The sequence below is a fragment of the Onychostruthus taczanowskii genome, unplaced genomic scaffold (genome assembly GCF_017590055.1).
Source record: "Onychostruthus taczanowskii isolate IOZ18803 unplaced genomic scaffold, ASM1759005v1 scaffold72, whole genome shotgun sequence".
Classification (NCBI taxonomy): Eukaryota; Metazoa; Chordata; class Aves; order Passeriformes; family Passeridae; genus Onychostruthus; species Onychostruthus taczanowskii.
The window spans coordinates 983,451-1,000,703 of NW_024505008.1; the positions used below are offsets into that span (position 1 = coordinate 983,451).

Consider the following 17,253-nt stretch of genomic DNA (forward strand, 5'->3'; position numbering starts at 1 on the left):
AAATTATTCAAGAGCAGTTTCCTGGAGTTTAGTGCCTAAACTGATTATATTACTAGAGTAATTCCTAAACTATGTATCACTAGAGTAAATTGGCTAATTTGCAATGACCTAAGCTCCTTTTTTCTGGGAGATAGTACAAGGAACTGCAGTCCAAGTTACCACTTACTGGCTTGTGCTGAGCTCTTGCCTCTGACAGGTGACAGAATTGTAATCCTGCTGACTATTTCTTTAGAAAAATTTTAATCTAGAGATGCAAGGTGTAAACCTCTGTAGTTCTTACTGTCTTCTCCACTATTTCCTACTGTATAGCATATCTGATTATACCACCATTCTTCTTATCTAAGGAGTTTAGGCGTTTGTTGCTGTTACGAGTAAAGAAGATTGAGCAAGAGAATAGCTTCGGTTTTACAGAAGTTTGCAATTTTGCATCATTATATCTTCAATGGTCACAGAAGTGTGACTGAAAAAAATCTGGTCATTCAACTGACTTATTTCTCATCATGCATTTATACTGTCAGCAAATATGAAAAAGCATCCAGTGCTGCTGAAGACTGGTGAAATTTCAGCGACTTGATGAAAGTTCTAATAAAAACAAATTATTTAACAAAGTTTATTAAAATTATTGTAAGAAACGCCCACTTTCATTCTCTGTTTCTGCAATGAGATGTCTAACGAAAGCAAGGAAATTACTATACAGCTTAATTTGAGTTGTCAAGAATGCAGTAAGCAGTAAGCAATGAAGACAAAATGTAATTGCCATGGAAATGCTAGTCTTATGGTTACTGAAATGTATAGGTATATGTATATACAAACCTCATCTCCTTCTATTTTCAGTATCCCAGAGTACAGCCTATCATAACCCCCCGCTTTGGCCCCTCCTGCACAGAGGACTTGCTGAATGCCCTTGGGGATTTAGCACAAACCCATGATCTCCACGTGCAGGTAAGCTCTAAGAGCTCTGTGCCATTTAAGTGGTGTGGACAGACAGCATGCTGACCATCTAAAGATACCTTTGGGAGGAGATACATATCTGCTGCCCTGAGCTCAGCATCCACTCTGTTGTAGGCTTGTTCTCTCTTTCACCTCACAATAACACTGTGTATTATTTTACCTATTATTTTAACATCTTCCTGAAACAAAGTGGGGCCATTGTGTCACCACATTACTGGGATGGACATGTGTACCGTCTCATATCACTTTATTCCTATTTATTATATAAGGAACAAATGGAGCTACTTCTTTAGGTCCTATGAAAACTTCTTGAGGTCTGATGAAAAACGAGATGCAAGGATTATATTGAACCATAGGCTTTACGAGCACTGTTTTTATGAATGTATGTTTAGCACCAGTAGATTGCTCAGAAGATTGCAATGTCAGGTTCAATGCTGTTTAAAGGACTCGCTCTATGCATTTTCTTGTTGCAGAGTCACATAAGTGAGACTGAGGAAGAAGTCAAACTTGTGAAGGACATGTTTCCTGCCTACCAGAATTACACTGAACTGTATGATAAAAACAAGCTGCTAACCAGCAAGGTAGCCACATAAAAACTTCCCAAATATGACTTACCTTAGTCCATGTAGAGAATATGATGGTTTACTGTATTTACCTGAAAAATTTGTATTGTTCTGTCAAGGTCAGTGGCATCTGGGGAAAAGTAAATTTGTTTTATGTTCTATCTTGAGGTGTTGGATCTTTAAACAAGCCCACAGTGTTCCTAAATATTTTAGAGGAGGTGAAAAAGAAAAATACTTTGTGCTCCCTGATGCATTTTCTAAAGGGTCCAGAAAGAATTAGGGCAGTGGGGTTAGAAGGAAGCTAGATAAAGTTGGTATTGTAGGAACTGGCAATTCTTGTACATTACCTAGTTACCCTTTTATTCCAAGGATGTTATCCAGTTTTTGCAGTTTGCCTGAAGATTTCTTCTATAGTGTTATGTTAGGACCAGCTTAACTTTCTTCCTGTGGAGAAGTAGCCCTCAGTGTTGAGTTCTAAACATCAACCTTGCTTGCAGACAGGTGCACTTACACTGCTCTGACTATCCAAAAGCACTCTCACCTCATTTTACCAGCTTATTTTACTGAGCTTTGAGAGGCACACTAGCCCAAAGAATTGAAATTCATTACAGCTTTATGCTGTTGAGATAAATGTAATACACCTGCCCACAGTAATTACAGGCTGGAGACCCAGGGCACACCTAATTAGATAGTGGACTGCCCGTGCAAAAGTGAATATGAACAGCCTAACTATAGTCAGAGTACCTAAAAATCAGTCAAGTTCATTTAAAAATTCATGAGAGAATTTTCAGACACACAAGGGGTAACAGCTGGAAACTCCCTAGGAATTAGCTGTTGAACTCCCAATTCTGTGTTTGAAATTTTACCCCAGTAAAAGACTTACTTACTGTCCTTTTTGCTGAGAAATCTATATGGACTGCAGAAGTATGTACACAGAATTATCCTTTGTTTTCTTACATGTACTTTGTATGCTGATTTGGTGTGCAAGTGTTCTCAAGAGCTTTTTTGTGCTGCAAAAGCACAGGTCTTAATTCTGTGACTTGTATGCACACAAGTGAAAACGGTCATGAAAAATCATGATTACTGGTGCTTTCTGGAGTCAGACTCCTGTGTATTTGGAAAAAGATTCTATTAAACACAAGTATGGCAGCAGAACCTCAGATATTTTCTCCCCATCCCTCAAACCAAGACATCAAATCAATTTTTTGAAGTGTTTTAAGAGCAGGGATTTTTTTTTTTTTTTTTGAGCTGTTGCTGAAATGTCTCTTTCCTTTTAGAAACAGTACAGATTGGCAGGGATATGCTTCAGTAGCTACCTTATGTAGGTCCTTATCTGAAGATGTGGCTACTCCTTGTTTTCAGCTACAGTGAGCTTGATGAGTAGAGATGGGAGGGGTGCAGTGCCATTAGGAGATGCTCAGTGGAAGCAGCCTCTGTGCCATGCTCAATTTTATGTGCAGATTGCAACAGAGCTCTTGATCCTCACTTTCAGTGGGCATTTGGCATATGAGGTAACGCAAATTAGATTTGTATGGGAATAATTGGTTTATCCACTATTAAATTATTCTATCCTATCCTTCCATGTTTTTCTTGTGAACTTATTTTTAAAGTCAGTTATGTCAGCCTGAAAGTAAAAGCAATTTATCAGTTGCATAAAAAATTAGATTATATTTTACATAAAGAATATTTAATCTCTCTATCTTTCCCTAGTGCAAACCTTTAGAGAGCTAATAGGAAACATGCTAAGAGTACATACATCTTCCATTTTATCTGATTTATTCCTAGCCCCAGTACTTAATCTCTGTGTTAGCTACAAAATATAAATTGTAAGCTTGTTACAGTGCCAGGACAACTGGGAAGTTCTCGCTTTTGTCTTTGGTCACAGCAGTCACTGCAAGAGCAAGTACCCTGCATTCTTATATTTAAAAAATGCAAAAAAGCTGAAGGAATGATACATCAGGCACGCTGAAGTTAACCAGGTTTCCCCTTGTGGATTTTAAGAGCTTAATTCAAGAAGTGCATTAATTTCACTAAATGGTTACATGTCCTTTTTGGCTGTTTAAAGCAGTGCCGCAAACCTCACAACCACAGAATTAAATTAAATATTGAGTAAATTTGTGATTCTCTTTTTCTTTAGACTGTGATGGCACATGCCTGTCATCTTTCTGAAGAAGAGCTGAAACTTTTTAGTCTTCGTGGAGCTGCAATTTCACATTGCCCCAATTCTAACTTTTCGTAAGTTAAAAAAAGAAAATAGGAATGGTGTATAATTAAATAAAGCTATTATTTGTGTAGTACCCTGAGTCGATGCTACCCTTGCAAAGTTATGATATAGAAGCTATATGATACCTCATGACAGCAGAAATGACATATTGGATTGAACATGACCATTCATTATCCACTTTGCATAGCATGCTCTGGGCCAATTTGTGGTCTTTCAGTTTAGTTGTTGCATCTATAGCCATATCTATATAAATATTTCTTTTCTAAAAATTTGTTTCTTTTGACTGTTCTGTCGTGGTAGATGTCAGTGGCATTTCCCTTCCCCCTGAAGTCTGCTAATGATTTGGGGAAATGGACTATAAAGTCTTCTTTCTATTGAGCAGACATGAGATACTGCATGGTATCCAGACAGAATAAGTAATAAACCAAATCTTGTACACTTTAAGGGGGAGTCCTGGTGATAAAATGGCTCTGCAGCCCTGCTTTTCCTGATCTTTTTCTGCATGTAGCACACAGAATGTGTTTCTTCTTCCAATCCAGGATGTGCAGTGGTGTCTTAAATGTGCAAAAGGTTCTCGAACACAATGTGAAGCTTGGTCTTGGCACAGGTTAGTAGTTTGCTCTGAAAGTGTTTTTTCTGGAAACCATTGGGAGATACATTCACCTGTTCATATTTAAAAGTCAACATGTCTCCAATTCTTGGTCCTCCTTTGTTTTCTCCACTTGAGTAAGGAAGCCTAGACTATTGAAATCTAGGGTTGGTCCAAAACTGTTTTAAAACAAATTTTAAAAATTAGTGAAGACTTTTGTTTGTTGCTGTTTGTGAGCTTAAACAGGGCTTGAACATCAGCCTTTCAGGTTTCTGTTTTTGTGTTGTGTTCTATTCACCTGACTCTGTGTGAGAGCACCTTTATGGGAATTAAGCCTTCAGAGACAATGCTTAGCTGTAGAACTTGTTTGGTTTACCACAAATGTCGCTTCAGAACTTTGAATTAAAACTTACAAAAATTTAACACAGAAAATTATACCAAAAGCTTGTTTCTAAGACTGTCATTCCTTCTAGATGTTGCAGGTGGATATTCAGCTTCTATGCTTGATGCTATAAGGAAAACAATGATGGCATCTAATAGCCTTCAGATCAATAAAGTGAATGAAACAGGACTAACTCTTAAAGAAGCTTTTCAGCTAGCTACTCTGGGAGGAAGCCAAGGTAAGAAGAAAATTCTTTAGTGTGCATACGGAGAGCTACAGCTCTCTTTGATTATATGTCTCCCTGTCTTCATGGGAGATTCACAGATTTTCCGGTGCCAGAGTGAAATCTAACTGGTAGGCAGAGATAATCCTTCAGTTTCTCATGCTCATACTAGGCTTTTCAGAGAGGAGTACTCTATTAATGCTGAGAGTTTAATAACAAAATCTTAATGGCTTTTTAGGGTTGTACATTTACTTTGCAAAGATCCTCAGACTTCTTAGTCATAAGGCTGTTAGTGCTTGTCTATTTATTGTACCAGCTGGAAATTTGTTTTCTCAGCAACCACCACCTAGAAGAAAAACTGCAATTACTGTAAAATCATGCATTCTATTTGTCATCAGTTTCTAATTTTGCTTGTGCTTTTTTGAGCTGTCAGTGAGGCAGTTTGTTGCAAATCAAAACATCATGCAAATCACTCCTCACTCAAGGAAAAGCAGAAAAATAGGCTTTCCACCATGGTTGTTCAAAACACAGTTGCATTTGCAGAATGCAATCATATAGTATATGGGTTATCCAGTTTTGGAGGACCAGTTTTGCTGTAATCAGTGTGCACATAAAAATAGATAAAATTTAAAAAGTTTTAGTGTAACTGATATGATTTAGCAGAGAGGAAATCTACCTGTAAGTGAAAACCTATTATTGTTTCAGTTACCAGAAATGAGCTCGCTACCTTCTAAAGGTCCCAAACCTTCTCAGTGTAACCTGTCTGTAGCTGCCAAAAAGCTCCATTGGGAATTATTAATGGAAGCTTAAAAGAGGTAGTGAAAATGTTGTCAATCGGGTCCTCTCAGAACTGTGTTTGAATTCCTGGAGAGTGTAATGGGGGAAATGGAGAAGACAGAAGATGAGTAGGAAACAAATAGTGTTCTTTTTCCTACAATATATACTGTTCCACAAAGTGTGAGAATAAACTAGCTGAGACACAGAAAGGAAGATTTATAAAAATCCCAAACTCTTATGTGCTTTCCCTTCCCAGCTACTCTTGTGCTTTTTCTGTATTAGGCTTCCTTAGTAAAGTGTTAATTTTTAATATAGATTTTAGGCTGTTTTGTCCTTACTGAATCAATTTTTAGGGTAGAACATAAATTACTTCTACAAGCTTCCAGTAGCCTGGATACTGAAAGGGAAAATTTCAGTAGCAGAAATTTAAATGAGAGATTTTTTTTTTAATAGTTTGCTTTGTTAAGACTTCTACACATTTATCACCCTCTTGTGTTTAATCTAAAAATTGCATTCTGCTCAAAAACCTGAAGGAACGTGAGATCATTTTAGTTGAAACTAGTAGGTAATAAAAATATTTCAGAATCTGTAGGAGTTTAAATGTCTTTAAGATATTTTGATATTCCTGCCACTCACAAACTTCAATGACTTCTGAAAGTAACTTCAAGACTGAATTTCCTTTATCAGTACAATCTGAAAACAAATAAATTATTTGCAGGTATTACGCTCTTTGATGACTTCATTTCAGGGTATTGGAAAAACAGATTTAATTTACAGATTATTTCTAGAACTTAAAACGGTCCTAATTTATTTCTAAAGAGGCACAAAGGCTTCTCTTTAGGTATTCTAAGCACTTGCAATCACCAAGTCCCTGAAGATGAATTTTTAGGTTTTCAGGGCATGTGGACCTGAGAACTTGTGCTTGTAATGAAACTTTTAAAAAATAAAGCTAAATAATAGACCACAAGGCAAGCTGTACAGGTAGGTATGAGACATTCAGATTGGCTATGATTATTTTTCCACACCATACTATTCTTTGTTCCTGCTAATTGCAATTACTCACTGGATATTTTTTTATTATTATATTACTATATATTATTATTGCAACATGTCTATACAACCTTTCAAAATTGCTCAAATATTTTTTAAAAATGCAGTTTAATACTGCCTTAGCAAGCAATGCTTTACTGTTTCTCTGACTTAATTTTATTGCCCCATTTGGAGTTTAAATGCTTTTGGAATATAACCTATTGTTTCTTAAGTCTCTTAAGAGCTCAGGTGCTAACACTATTCAGTTTGGTTTTGGGTTTTTCCTTGTAATCATCTAAATTTTTGTTTGTCTTATGAATATTTCAAATAAGTTGCCAGGTACTTCTACATGGTGGAAGGAGGCTGGTCCTGATGATGTGTTTATGAGCTTATTTTCTTCCTCAGCTCTAGGACTGGGTGATGTGATTGGAAACTTTGAGGTGGGAAAAGAATTTGATGCACTGCTAATCAACACGAAGGCTTCAGACAGCCCTTTTGACTTGTTCTCTGCTGATGATTTTGAGGTAATCGGAACAGGATTGATGATCCAAACATTAGTGGAAGTGGTATGGTGAAGGTCCATGATACAGAGAGAAAAGGTCTCTTGGGAGTGATTCTGGTGACAGGGATTGGGTGTACTACACCCCTGCTGTCTGTGCTTCAGCCTAGGTGTTCCATGGGTTTTTTTCTTCAGAATCTTGCTGACCCCAGTGACAGTGCCATAACACCATGAGCAAAAATGCCTGTAATATTTGATAAATGCAGATTTTATTAGCCCAAGATGACAATTGCAGTTATGTATTTGCAGTAACAAATGGCAGCCAAGAATAAGCAATTTATTTTTAGTCAATACATAGAGTTCAGACTGAAAAATGGCAGCCTGTTCCCAGAAAAAGGTTAGGTTGCCTTTTCTGCATTGCTGTTACAAAATGAAGCAAGCATTCAAGATGGCTAATTTGAGTTAAAAGCACAGTTTTTATGTTAACATTAAAGCAGTGTTGGTTTTATGGTATGGAAACACCTTCTCATTTAAAATCCTTCTCTGACTAAAAAAGATAGTGAAGGGCAGTTACTTGAATTTATAGATGTGGTCAGACTGCCTGGAAACAATTCCAGTTCTGTTAAAAGGATTATTTTTTTAAGTTTAAATCTAAACCTTTTAAACTGTTATTGTTATTAGCACTTTACAAATGTTTAAAATTTGCCTTGTTTTCAAAAACTAAATTATGTATGTTAAGTTTTGATTTCACTGTTACTAAGAATATTTAGGAGAACTGTTATTATCAGTTCTTTCAAGCTTCAAATTATTATGATCAGGGACAGCACATATTGCTTTCTGAATTTGTTTTCTCCCATTTTTTTTAAAGGACACTCTCCAGAAGTTCCTGTATCTAGGTATGTTTTGATTTTCAGCTCAAGTTGAATTCTCATTTCCTATATCAAATGTCTAAATTAAATGTTGGGGTTAATAATAAATTTATTTTTACATAAGTAAGTATACATTTGTTTGCAGTAATTAAATATATTTATTCAACTGTTCTATGAACATTAACATGTCCCCAATAATTAGCATTAATATTTGATATTAATAAATAAAAACTGGTTTATAATTGTCCGTAAATGTGTCCGGGCAGTGTCCGGACCGGGGCTGCGCTGCTGCTGTGTTGTGATGTTGAGGTGCCTGGTGCCAGCTGTGGCCACAGCTGTGTCATGCTGTAATGAGACTTTTGCCTTTCTGAGGAGCTGTCTGGGTCACACCAGCTTTCTTGATCGCTGGCTCCCAAGCCAGTTCAAATACTGTGCAAAAAATCATTTTCTGTACAGATACATAATATTTTTGGGATTTGGATCTACTGAATATACAGAAAATCTATGGCACTATTGCAGCAGCTGAATGCTTTGTTTATTTTTTTTTTTTTAAAGCACATGGGTTGCTAAAATATTTATTAATTTTTGTGGTAGTCCTGACTATTTATCTCCAAATGGACTTTCTTAGTTCTAGGAAATGGTTGCTGCAAATAATGTGTTCCAAAACTGTTTTTGTAGACTGCATAATTGTCATTAATTAAATCAGTGTTTATATTTATGAGCAAATCTCAGTTTTGACCATGTTATTTCAGGTGATGATCGGAATATTTCTGAAGTGTATGTGTCTGGAAAGCAAGTGGTTCCTTTTTCAAGCTCTGTATAAATCTGTTTTCTGTTTGCAAAATACTCTGCTGGTCATTCTGCATCTGATTTGGAAAAGACTGATTAAGCACAGTGCCTGATCATCAAGAATGACACCTCACTTTTGGATAATGTTAAAAACTTGCATACATTGAAAATTTCGTTAGACCTTTCAAGAAATACTATACCAAAATTTTCATAGTTCTAGAGGGAATGGCTATTTAAATTTCTTTGCAAAAATAGCATTTGTGCATTGATTGGGGATTTGATAAATACCTTATTTAAAGAGGGCACCTGTGGCTCTGTTTAATAATAGTATAGGAAGCATTATGTGGTACAATGAGATGTTCATTTTCTATAGGAATTTAAAAAAAAAAAAAACAACAACCCAGTGCTTGTAAATTGATTTTGCAGGTAATGAATATCATGGAAGAATGCAATTTCCATAATGTTATTATCAAGTATGGAAAAATCAGTGTCCTTTTGGAGAATGTAGTTTTCAGTTTTTCCTATGAACTTAAAAAAAACCTTAATTTAAAACACTATTTTTAAAGAAGAGTTAAGTCAGAAGTGTGTGTTTGTAAATAAATAAGGGTCCTTATTTATTTATAAGATGCAAGAGTTTAGGATTGTCGTTTGTAGTCAGACACTCCATTGAATTACCTTGATCTGAGTGATGGCTGAATTAAACTTCTTTTAAATTAGAAGCAGGCACTAAGATATTTCTACAGGCTACACGAAGGCAAACAAATTAAGAGGTATTTCAGGACTAGAGGGAGTGCTTCATTTAGTTCAGCATCCTGCAGAATCTTCCCAAACTCATTTGCTCCTGACTGTTCAGACAGGATGATATGATGATGTCCCTTCTCCTTTCTGTAAGGGAAGTGAGTGCATTTAAAAATTTCCAAGATAAATGGTCTCTTTCTGGCCATTACCATCTTTGACTTGAGGTGAAAATCATCACTGAAAAAAGGAGCTCAGCTTTATTGTGCTCTTTGTGTTTTTCAATGTGGCAGCCATAATTCCAGCCCTGTAGAATTCCAGGATTCCAGGTAAAAAAATATGCCCTTTTTGTTTTGGAAATCTGTGTGACTTTCTTTCCTAAAATGGCATATTTCCCTGCTGCTTTTTTTTTTTTTTTTTTTTTTTTTTTGTTTGTTTGATGAGGGGATTTCTTCTTGTTTCTCTGTTGTGTTTTTTGCAACACAAAGAATGTACGCGTTGATTTCAGGGTCATTAGAGACCAATATTGTATTTAGATACTGTAAACATGTATTGAATATGGTTTTAAGGCTTACTTCAAGCTTCTTTGATTTTAATAAGCCTTGTTTCGCACTTTTATCTCACTGCCTGGGGATATAGGACTTACCTCTGTTTACAAAGCAAGGGAGGTCACTGCACCAAAGTTTCACTACAGGTCTACTTCAGAGAGAGTGCTTGGCCAGCGCCACTCATAATGTTCTGATTTTAAAAGAATTATCAGAGCTTATGTATTGTTATGATTATGCCTACATGAGACAGCATAGCGTCAAGGGGAAGTGTAACAACTGATCTGGGCACTTAAAGCAGTACCGTCTGTTCGATGTGGTTTCCTTGCCAAAGCTGAGGGCCGTACCAGTCAGCAGGGAATAAGCAGGAGGTGTCTTGCAGGCATCACCTGGGTCAGGAGCTGGTCAGAGCTGGCTCAGGCATCCTCCTGGCTGCTGCACCCTGCCGCTGCGTGCCGAGGTACAGCCTTCCTACCTGTTATGTTCCAAGACTTCTAAGGCTTTAGGAGTCAAGACCTGAGGATTAAGACTTACACATTCCATCAGGGTGTCTTCTCAACTTTATGTTTTGCATGTGTCCCAATCACCTGCCCAGCAGCACACTTGTTCAGCAAACAACAACCTTCATCTCTTTAACTTGCTTTCCTGATTCAGGGACATTTATTCTCATGAATTTTGACATGAATTTAATTGACCAAATTTCACATTTCAAAACCAAAGAACTGTGAGACACATGTTTTAATCCTCCCAGTTACTGTTTGAAACTATTTTTAGGGAATTACCTGGTTTTCAGCTTTGGCTTTCCTGTGGTGAAGAAAGATCACGCAGGCTTGTGTACAATGTATGCTAGTGCCCTACTTCTTTGTCTCCAGAGCTATGAATTAAATCAATGCTTTTATTTTAGTGGTAGTCTTAACTGTCTCTGACTTAATTGTTTTCCCATTATTTTGTGGTGTTTTTAAGAAAGGGATTCAGCATTTCTTAAAATACTTTTAGGGGGTGGACAGGTTGCTTATTTGCAATATGAGAACACACCAAAACTTTAACAAGTTCAGGACTACACTGCTGGGCCAATTACAAAGGGACTCAAGAATAACTGCTGCCAGTGAGCTTTGTATCTGAATTTTTACTGGGTCATGAGCAGTTTGACTCTTGTTAAATTCAGGGACAAGGTAGGAATTCCTCTTCTGATTAAAGCTTTTCTAATGTCTAGTATCCAGACATTACCCAGACACAGCAATGGAAAATCATCTTTTTAAGAATCTCAGCTGGAGGAGGAACTCTACCTGCAAGTAGTGCCATGGACTCCCTGCAGCACTCTGCAATGCCCAGGACAGGAGGATTGAGGCCCAAGATGGATAGCCTTACATAAAATGCTGAGGTGTTTAGGGGTAAAGGAAAGAAGTCTGAATTTGATGTTTGAGGAGGCCACTGGAGGAGTTCATATAAAAATAAACTGAGGGACTTTTGACAACAACATTTAAATAGATCTGAATGGAGAAAAAATTTGCTGCCAGAAAAGCTAAGTGGGGTCATTGAAGGCAGTCCCAAAGGTCTGTTGAGTGGAAGATGGCTTATGCACAAACATTTAAAGGTTTTAGCTCATACAAAGAATGTAATAGTCAGAATTCTCAGAAGTAATTTAAGGAAAATTACTCACGAAGGATCAATAAGGATCCCACTGTAAAGTCTTGGTCCTTGAGACTCTGTACCTGTGTGCAGATTGCCAAGATGTTAGTTTTGGTGGGGGAGGATCACTGGTAAAAGCTGTTACTGCTGAGACTTACACATGTACACTATGTACATCTCAAGACTACATACATTCTGCTTCCTTGGATAGATGCTCCTACTGCACATGCACTTTGAAGCAGGTGAAGTAATGGGTTCATATTCTTAGTGTCTCTTTTAGAGATTGGAGTATATTTGGAAGGCAGCTGAGCCCCCAGTGTAGTTTTCTCCAAGATAAGCTTAATTCTTGTATACCAAAACCACCCTGCAAACTGAACCAAAGTTCAGGAAAGGAGAATGATTGGGAATTTAGAGCAGCACTATTGTCTCAAACCAAAATGCTAACAGAGGCTAGAACTTGAACTATTCCCTGCCTGTCCTCATGCCATCACAGAACCTAGTAGCTGAATACAAATTGAAGCAACCCTCTTCTACTTTCCTCCCTTTTCCCCATCACCACCCCCCCGAAAAAACCAAACAACCAAAAAAAACGCAAACCTTAAAATGAAACAACTGAACATTAAGAGGATATGAGTATGTGGAAGAAAATAAAGGAATAATTTTCATCAGTATAATTTGAAAAATGTGACAATATAAATTGATTGGTTAAAGATGAAACCTCTGGAAAAATGTACATGCAACAGATTCCAGATGTCTCTCCCCACAAGTTTTCTTACCAGATGGTAGATGAGATCTTTCTTGCTTAATATGTCTTTATGTTCAATGGTAGCACGCCATTCAGACAAAGATAAAAAAAAGGGTATTTGTGTAAAGCTTGCTTGTTGGGACAAAATGCTTACTGTGTTCTATGGTCAGATGAGCACTTATTTATTATAAATAGAATGCATTTGAAATACTGTTATATGTTGGTCTCATTGTGTCACTTTAGGTTTTGAAATACTAGTAAGAATTGCCTATGCATTATGCAGCATTATTTGAATTATTCATGTGTGGCAAGTGGAGTTCTGCACTTTAAAATGTTGCCTTGGCCTAATGTTTATATTTATGCTGTATTTTTGTGTAATTCTAAGGTTTTGTAGGGGAAAATTGTATTTTTTCACTGCACTGAAATTTTTTCAATAAGTTGGCTTTCTTTTAGAAAAGGGAACTTTAAAATTACCCTGTCTAAAATTCTGTGCCTGATTATACACTCATGAATGGAAAAAATTATAATAATTTTATGAACTTGAATAGTAACATTTAATGTAAAAAGAAGTGCAGAGAAATAGAATTTTTTCAAATATAATTATCATAATACAATGTAAATTAGCAAAAGGTATTACTGTTGAATAGCTACAGTTAAATTGAGCAAAAGAGAACATAGTTATTCTTGATTATTCATTTTAAAAGAATACTTAAACCCAAGTTCTTTAAAAGGATGTTCCAGTTTTAAAAGGAAAAGATATTAATGTCATTACTCAGATGAGCTGTTTAAAAATATGGTTTTAAGCATTTCCAGGAACAATCCACAACAGATGATAAGGTGGGCATCTTTTAAAGGTCTGGATTTTCATTAAAAAACTATGCTGCTTTATTTGCAGCCTGGTATGTGTTAGGAGTCAATTCACCTGTAAAATGATCGTGTAGAGTCACAGAATAAGCTGAGCTGGAAGGGATCCTCAAGGATCATCATGTCCAGCTCCTGGCTCCACATAGCACCGTCCCCAAGGACAGGTAAAAAATTAATTTCAGATGACATTTGAAAAAACTGATAGCAGAATACAAAATACTGCAAAGTAGAAAGGAGATTGATCTGAGGAACTCATAAAAAGAAGATGACATGTCAGTGAAATTTTAGGCGTGAAATGCTCAGAAAAAAAGATACATTCCCAGGTAATGTTCTGTTAGATCATGGATGTCATTCCTTCTAAAAGTCATGGAGGTCCAAAACCTGACCAAGTTTCCAAAGCAGTTGCTTACATGCTTAATAATACAAGCCCAGATACTTGCTCATGGCATAATTGTGTAACTCTCCACAGCTTCTAGAGCTCAGCTCCAAGATTTAAATCAAAATTACCTGTAATGGCTGCAGAGGAAACATAATGTAAGGGCATTTTGTGTTTCATCTATACCTGTCCTGTGAAACATTTAGCACTGGCCAGAGCAGAGGCTGAATTAGTCTGGTCCCAGTGAAGAATTTCTGTTTTTCATGCCCCAGACATCATTCCCTGTCATGTGCCTGGTGATGCAGTGATAACTGAGTCTAGCACAGACATGCAGTCTGGTGTGACTGAAGTGACTGAATACAAAGTGTTTTAAATATCAGATTGTTTAGAAATTAAGCTCATTGATGAGACCAATGTGTACATTTTAAATCCCATAATCATATATCTAGTATGAATGTCTAGATACTAGGAATTTGGCTTAAATCTGTGGGGTTTAACTTCTGTGGAAATTCTTTCTTAGAAAATGCCCAGAATCAGTGTTTTCCAACCAAAAGGTCCTTGTGGCTTCTGCAGAGGCAGTCACTTCTGCAGAAGTGAATGCTTTGGTCATGCCTAGACCCTCACTTCTTTACCCTGTCATGACTCATAAGTGTGTATTGGCTTTAATTCTGGTATTGGTTTGTGATTTCTCATAGGCTGAGTCTTAGTTTGAAAATAACTATGGTGAAGGAGTGGAGGTGGGAGAAGGAAGAGGATAAAGGGCAGATCTTACAGCAGTCTGCCTAATGCTTCTACACAAAATATTTGTCCCACCAGGTCGATGTTGTTACGTTTGCGCAGCTCTTAGACTCAATGATTTGGCTTAATGAACTTGAGTCAACTCATAACAATGAAACTCAGTCAAGGCTAGGACATAAACTGTGAGCAGCTGACAAACACACACAGATGTTTTACTGTGATCTGCATTTAAGCCGTCAGCAGCTTTCCTTGGCCTAGTGCTCCTAGGCATATTTAGATACAAAAAACTGAAGATAAGCCAGCAGGAGAAGGGGCCAGTTTTGGTGACAACTGAAGGCTGTAAACAGCATCCTGTCTGGCCTTGTGGCTTTGGAGCTGGGTTGCGTACTCCTCTAACAACTTTTAGAGATGAAGTTTTTAGGAAGCATTAGCATGTGCTCCTTACCTGAGGATGTTTGCATCCCTTACTTCAAGACAAATTTTCTTTCCCCAAAGGAGAGTTCACATCTTGCTGGAGTAAGTTTTTCTGATGCTGATTTGTCTGCTTGTCACCTGTTGTGCATAAGCTCTGGTTCGTGTGAAAATGCCTAACTGGAGTTAATGTTGAGTTTATCCTTCCTTTTGTATTTGTGCAGTATCAAGGAAGAACAATGTATTAAGAGAAATTGTATATGCGATTTCCACTGTTCTGCTTGGTTTTGGTCATGCTAAATAGGAAGTCATGTACTGCTGAAACAAAATAAAGAGGCCTTGTGTTTACACCAACCCTTGTCTCTTTCTGTATTTGACTTTTGAGAAGAGAGAGAAAGCTGACAAGCTGACTAATAAAAAATGAAGGCCAAAACACACAGCAACATATCCTGTTCTCTGGGGAGCCTGGGCAACCCCCCATCACAGGAATTTGCAAACTCTGCTTAGTATGTACAATTTTATTTTAGGGGATCTTTTTTTTTCTGATTCAAAGCTCTTACAGGTTTTGATGTGTCTTTATTACCAGATTTGTTGGCTTCATAAATCAAAGCCAGTGTTCAGTAGCCACTTCATTTTTTTTGTGTTGAAGTATACTGTCCTGAATTGCTAGCTTCTTATGCTTAACAAAAGAGTCACATCTCCTTTAATGTGTGTTTCTGCACTTTCTTACTTTTCAAAGCTCAGGCATAAAAATCTCCCCAGTTTAAGCAGCTGTGAAACTCAGAAGTGGATTTTCTTGAAAGAAAAACTGCCATAAGAGGACCACTAATTACACTCTGAAATGTTGAGAATTATGTGCAAGCTGTTATCAACTTGCTCAAAACTTTGTGCACAAGAAATAAAGCTGTTCTGCATTTTCATCAACCAGCAGAGAATAGAAAGTGGAAGAAAACTTATTTATAGACGGCTTTTCTTACTAGGATGGTCCATTTAGGCTTTTGGCATGGGAATTCTGCTACTTGACACTTTACTTTTGGAAAACACCATTAAGAAATGCATTTGCAGTATTTAACTGGAGTGCTCTGTTGAGACTTACCTGTTCAAAGTAGTGTGAGCCCCAGATGAGAGCAGAGTTCTTATGGTGTAGAGGGTTTCCAAGACAATTTGAAAATCTGAGAGCCTTTGGTATGCTCTCAGTAAGTCTCAGTATATAATTGTCTGTTTCACTACAATGAATTGGTGCAGGCACAGTTTGTACGAGTGAAAACAGAGTTTGCAATCCCCCCAAAAAGTCACTGAATGATCCTGAATACTTCATCAATGTAAATTTATCAGTCTTCTCCCATGACTGTAAAGGAGAAAACAAAAATTCTCTTGGTTTGAGATTAGATACTGGATCATTTATATTTAAGCTTAATGGGTTTGCAGTTCGTGACTTAAGAGCGTAGTTAAAATGCAAAATGCAGGTTCCTTGCCCTATGCTTGTAATCTGTAATCAGCTCTTCCTTTCAAAGCATGTGACTTCATTCTTGCATTATTTTTAATTAAATATGGCCTTTAGGAATTACCTTAAAAATATGGCATAAAGGCAGCGAAATCAAGCTGAAATACAAGCAATGCCTCTTCCTTTCATAATTGGTGTTATAATTGGTGTTAACATCTCAAAATGTAGAAGTATTTTTCTTTTTAGAAACTGAAAGTATTAAGCAGTAGGTACATTTTAATCTCAGCCCCTGCTTGAACCAATCTCACCTCTCAGCAAAATGGTGAAAGTTCACAGCCGTCAGAAACCCAACTTCTGTGTTAATTCATACAGAATATCAATTCCAGCTAGATAAGGGCAGCATTAATACTCCCTGTACTCTCTTGGTGCTCTAAAAATTATTCCCTGGCCTTTTATTTTTGAGAAGGAATCCCATTTTTGTATTTTTGTGACCTGTGAAACAGCAAACAGATGTGCCTCGTGAGATCAGCATTACCTTGCAGGACACAGCAGCCAGTGCTGAGCAATCCTGCCCACCCCAGCTGAGGGGCTGCCTCTGGGCACTTCCAGCATTGTTATACAAAGTTCACTTGCTTCCAGGTGCTGTGCTGCTGTCCGAGTTTCTCTACTCCCCCGGGCAGGGAGGAGGTCTCGCCGGCTGAGCTGAAGGCACGGCAGCCGACAGCCGGGGGGGGGCACTCCCTAGATGCGCCGGGGCGTCCCGGGAGCGCCTCAGCAAGGAGCAGCAGGGAGCAGCAGGCAGGCGAAGTAGAAGAATGAAGAGAGGGTCCCTCCCCGGGGGTAAAATCCAGAGCCTTCTATTAACTCCAGG

At 37.5% G+C, this 17,253-nt stretch overlaps 1 protein-coding gene across 2 annotated transcripts in view; it reads left to right on the top strand.

Moving 5' to 3' along the window:
* Positions 1 to 15,292, top strand: part of GDA (guanine deaminase) — a 29,818-nt gene extending 14,526 nt beyond the window's left edge. Inside the window, exons 7-14 of one of the 2 annotated variants that reach the window (XM_041422223.1) lie at positions 835 to 942; positions 1,425 to 1,532; positions 3,652 to 3,749; positions 4,278 to 4,345; positions 4,801 to 4,947; positions 7,144 to 7,262; positions 8,106 to 8,133; positions 8,859 to 15,292. In XM_041422223.1, coding sequence (XP_041278157.1) covers positions 835 to 942; positions 1,425 to 1,532; positions 3,652 to 3,749; positions 4,278 to 4,345; positions 4,801 to 4,947; positions 7,144 to 7,262; positions 8,106 to 8,133; positions 8,859 to 8,929 — 747 coding nt within the window. In that variant the 3' untranslated portion in view covers positions 8,930 to 15,292. The remainder of the gene's footprint in view (positions 1 to 834; positions 943 to 1,424; positions 1,533 to 3,651; positions 3,750 to 4,277; positions 4,346 to 4,800; positions 4,948 to 7,143; positions 7,263 to 8,105; positions 8,134 to 8,858) is intronic. The other variant, XM_041422224.1, reaches the window with a different exon arrangement.
* The last annotated feature ends 1,961 nt before the right edge of the window (positions 15,293 to 17,253 follow it).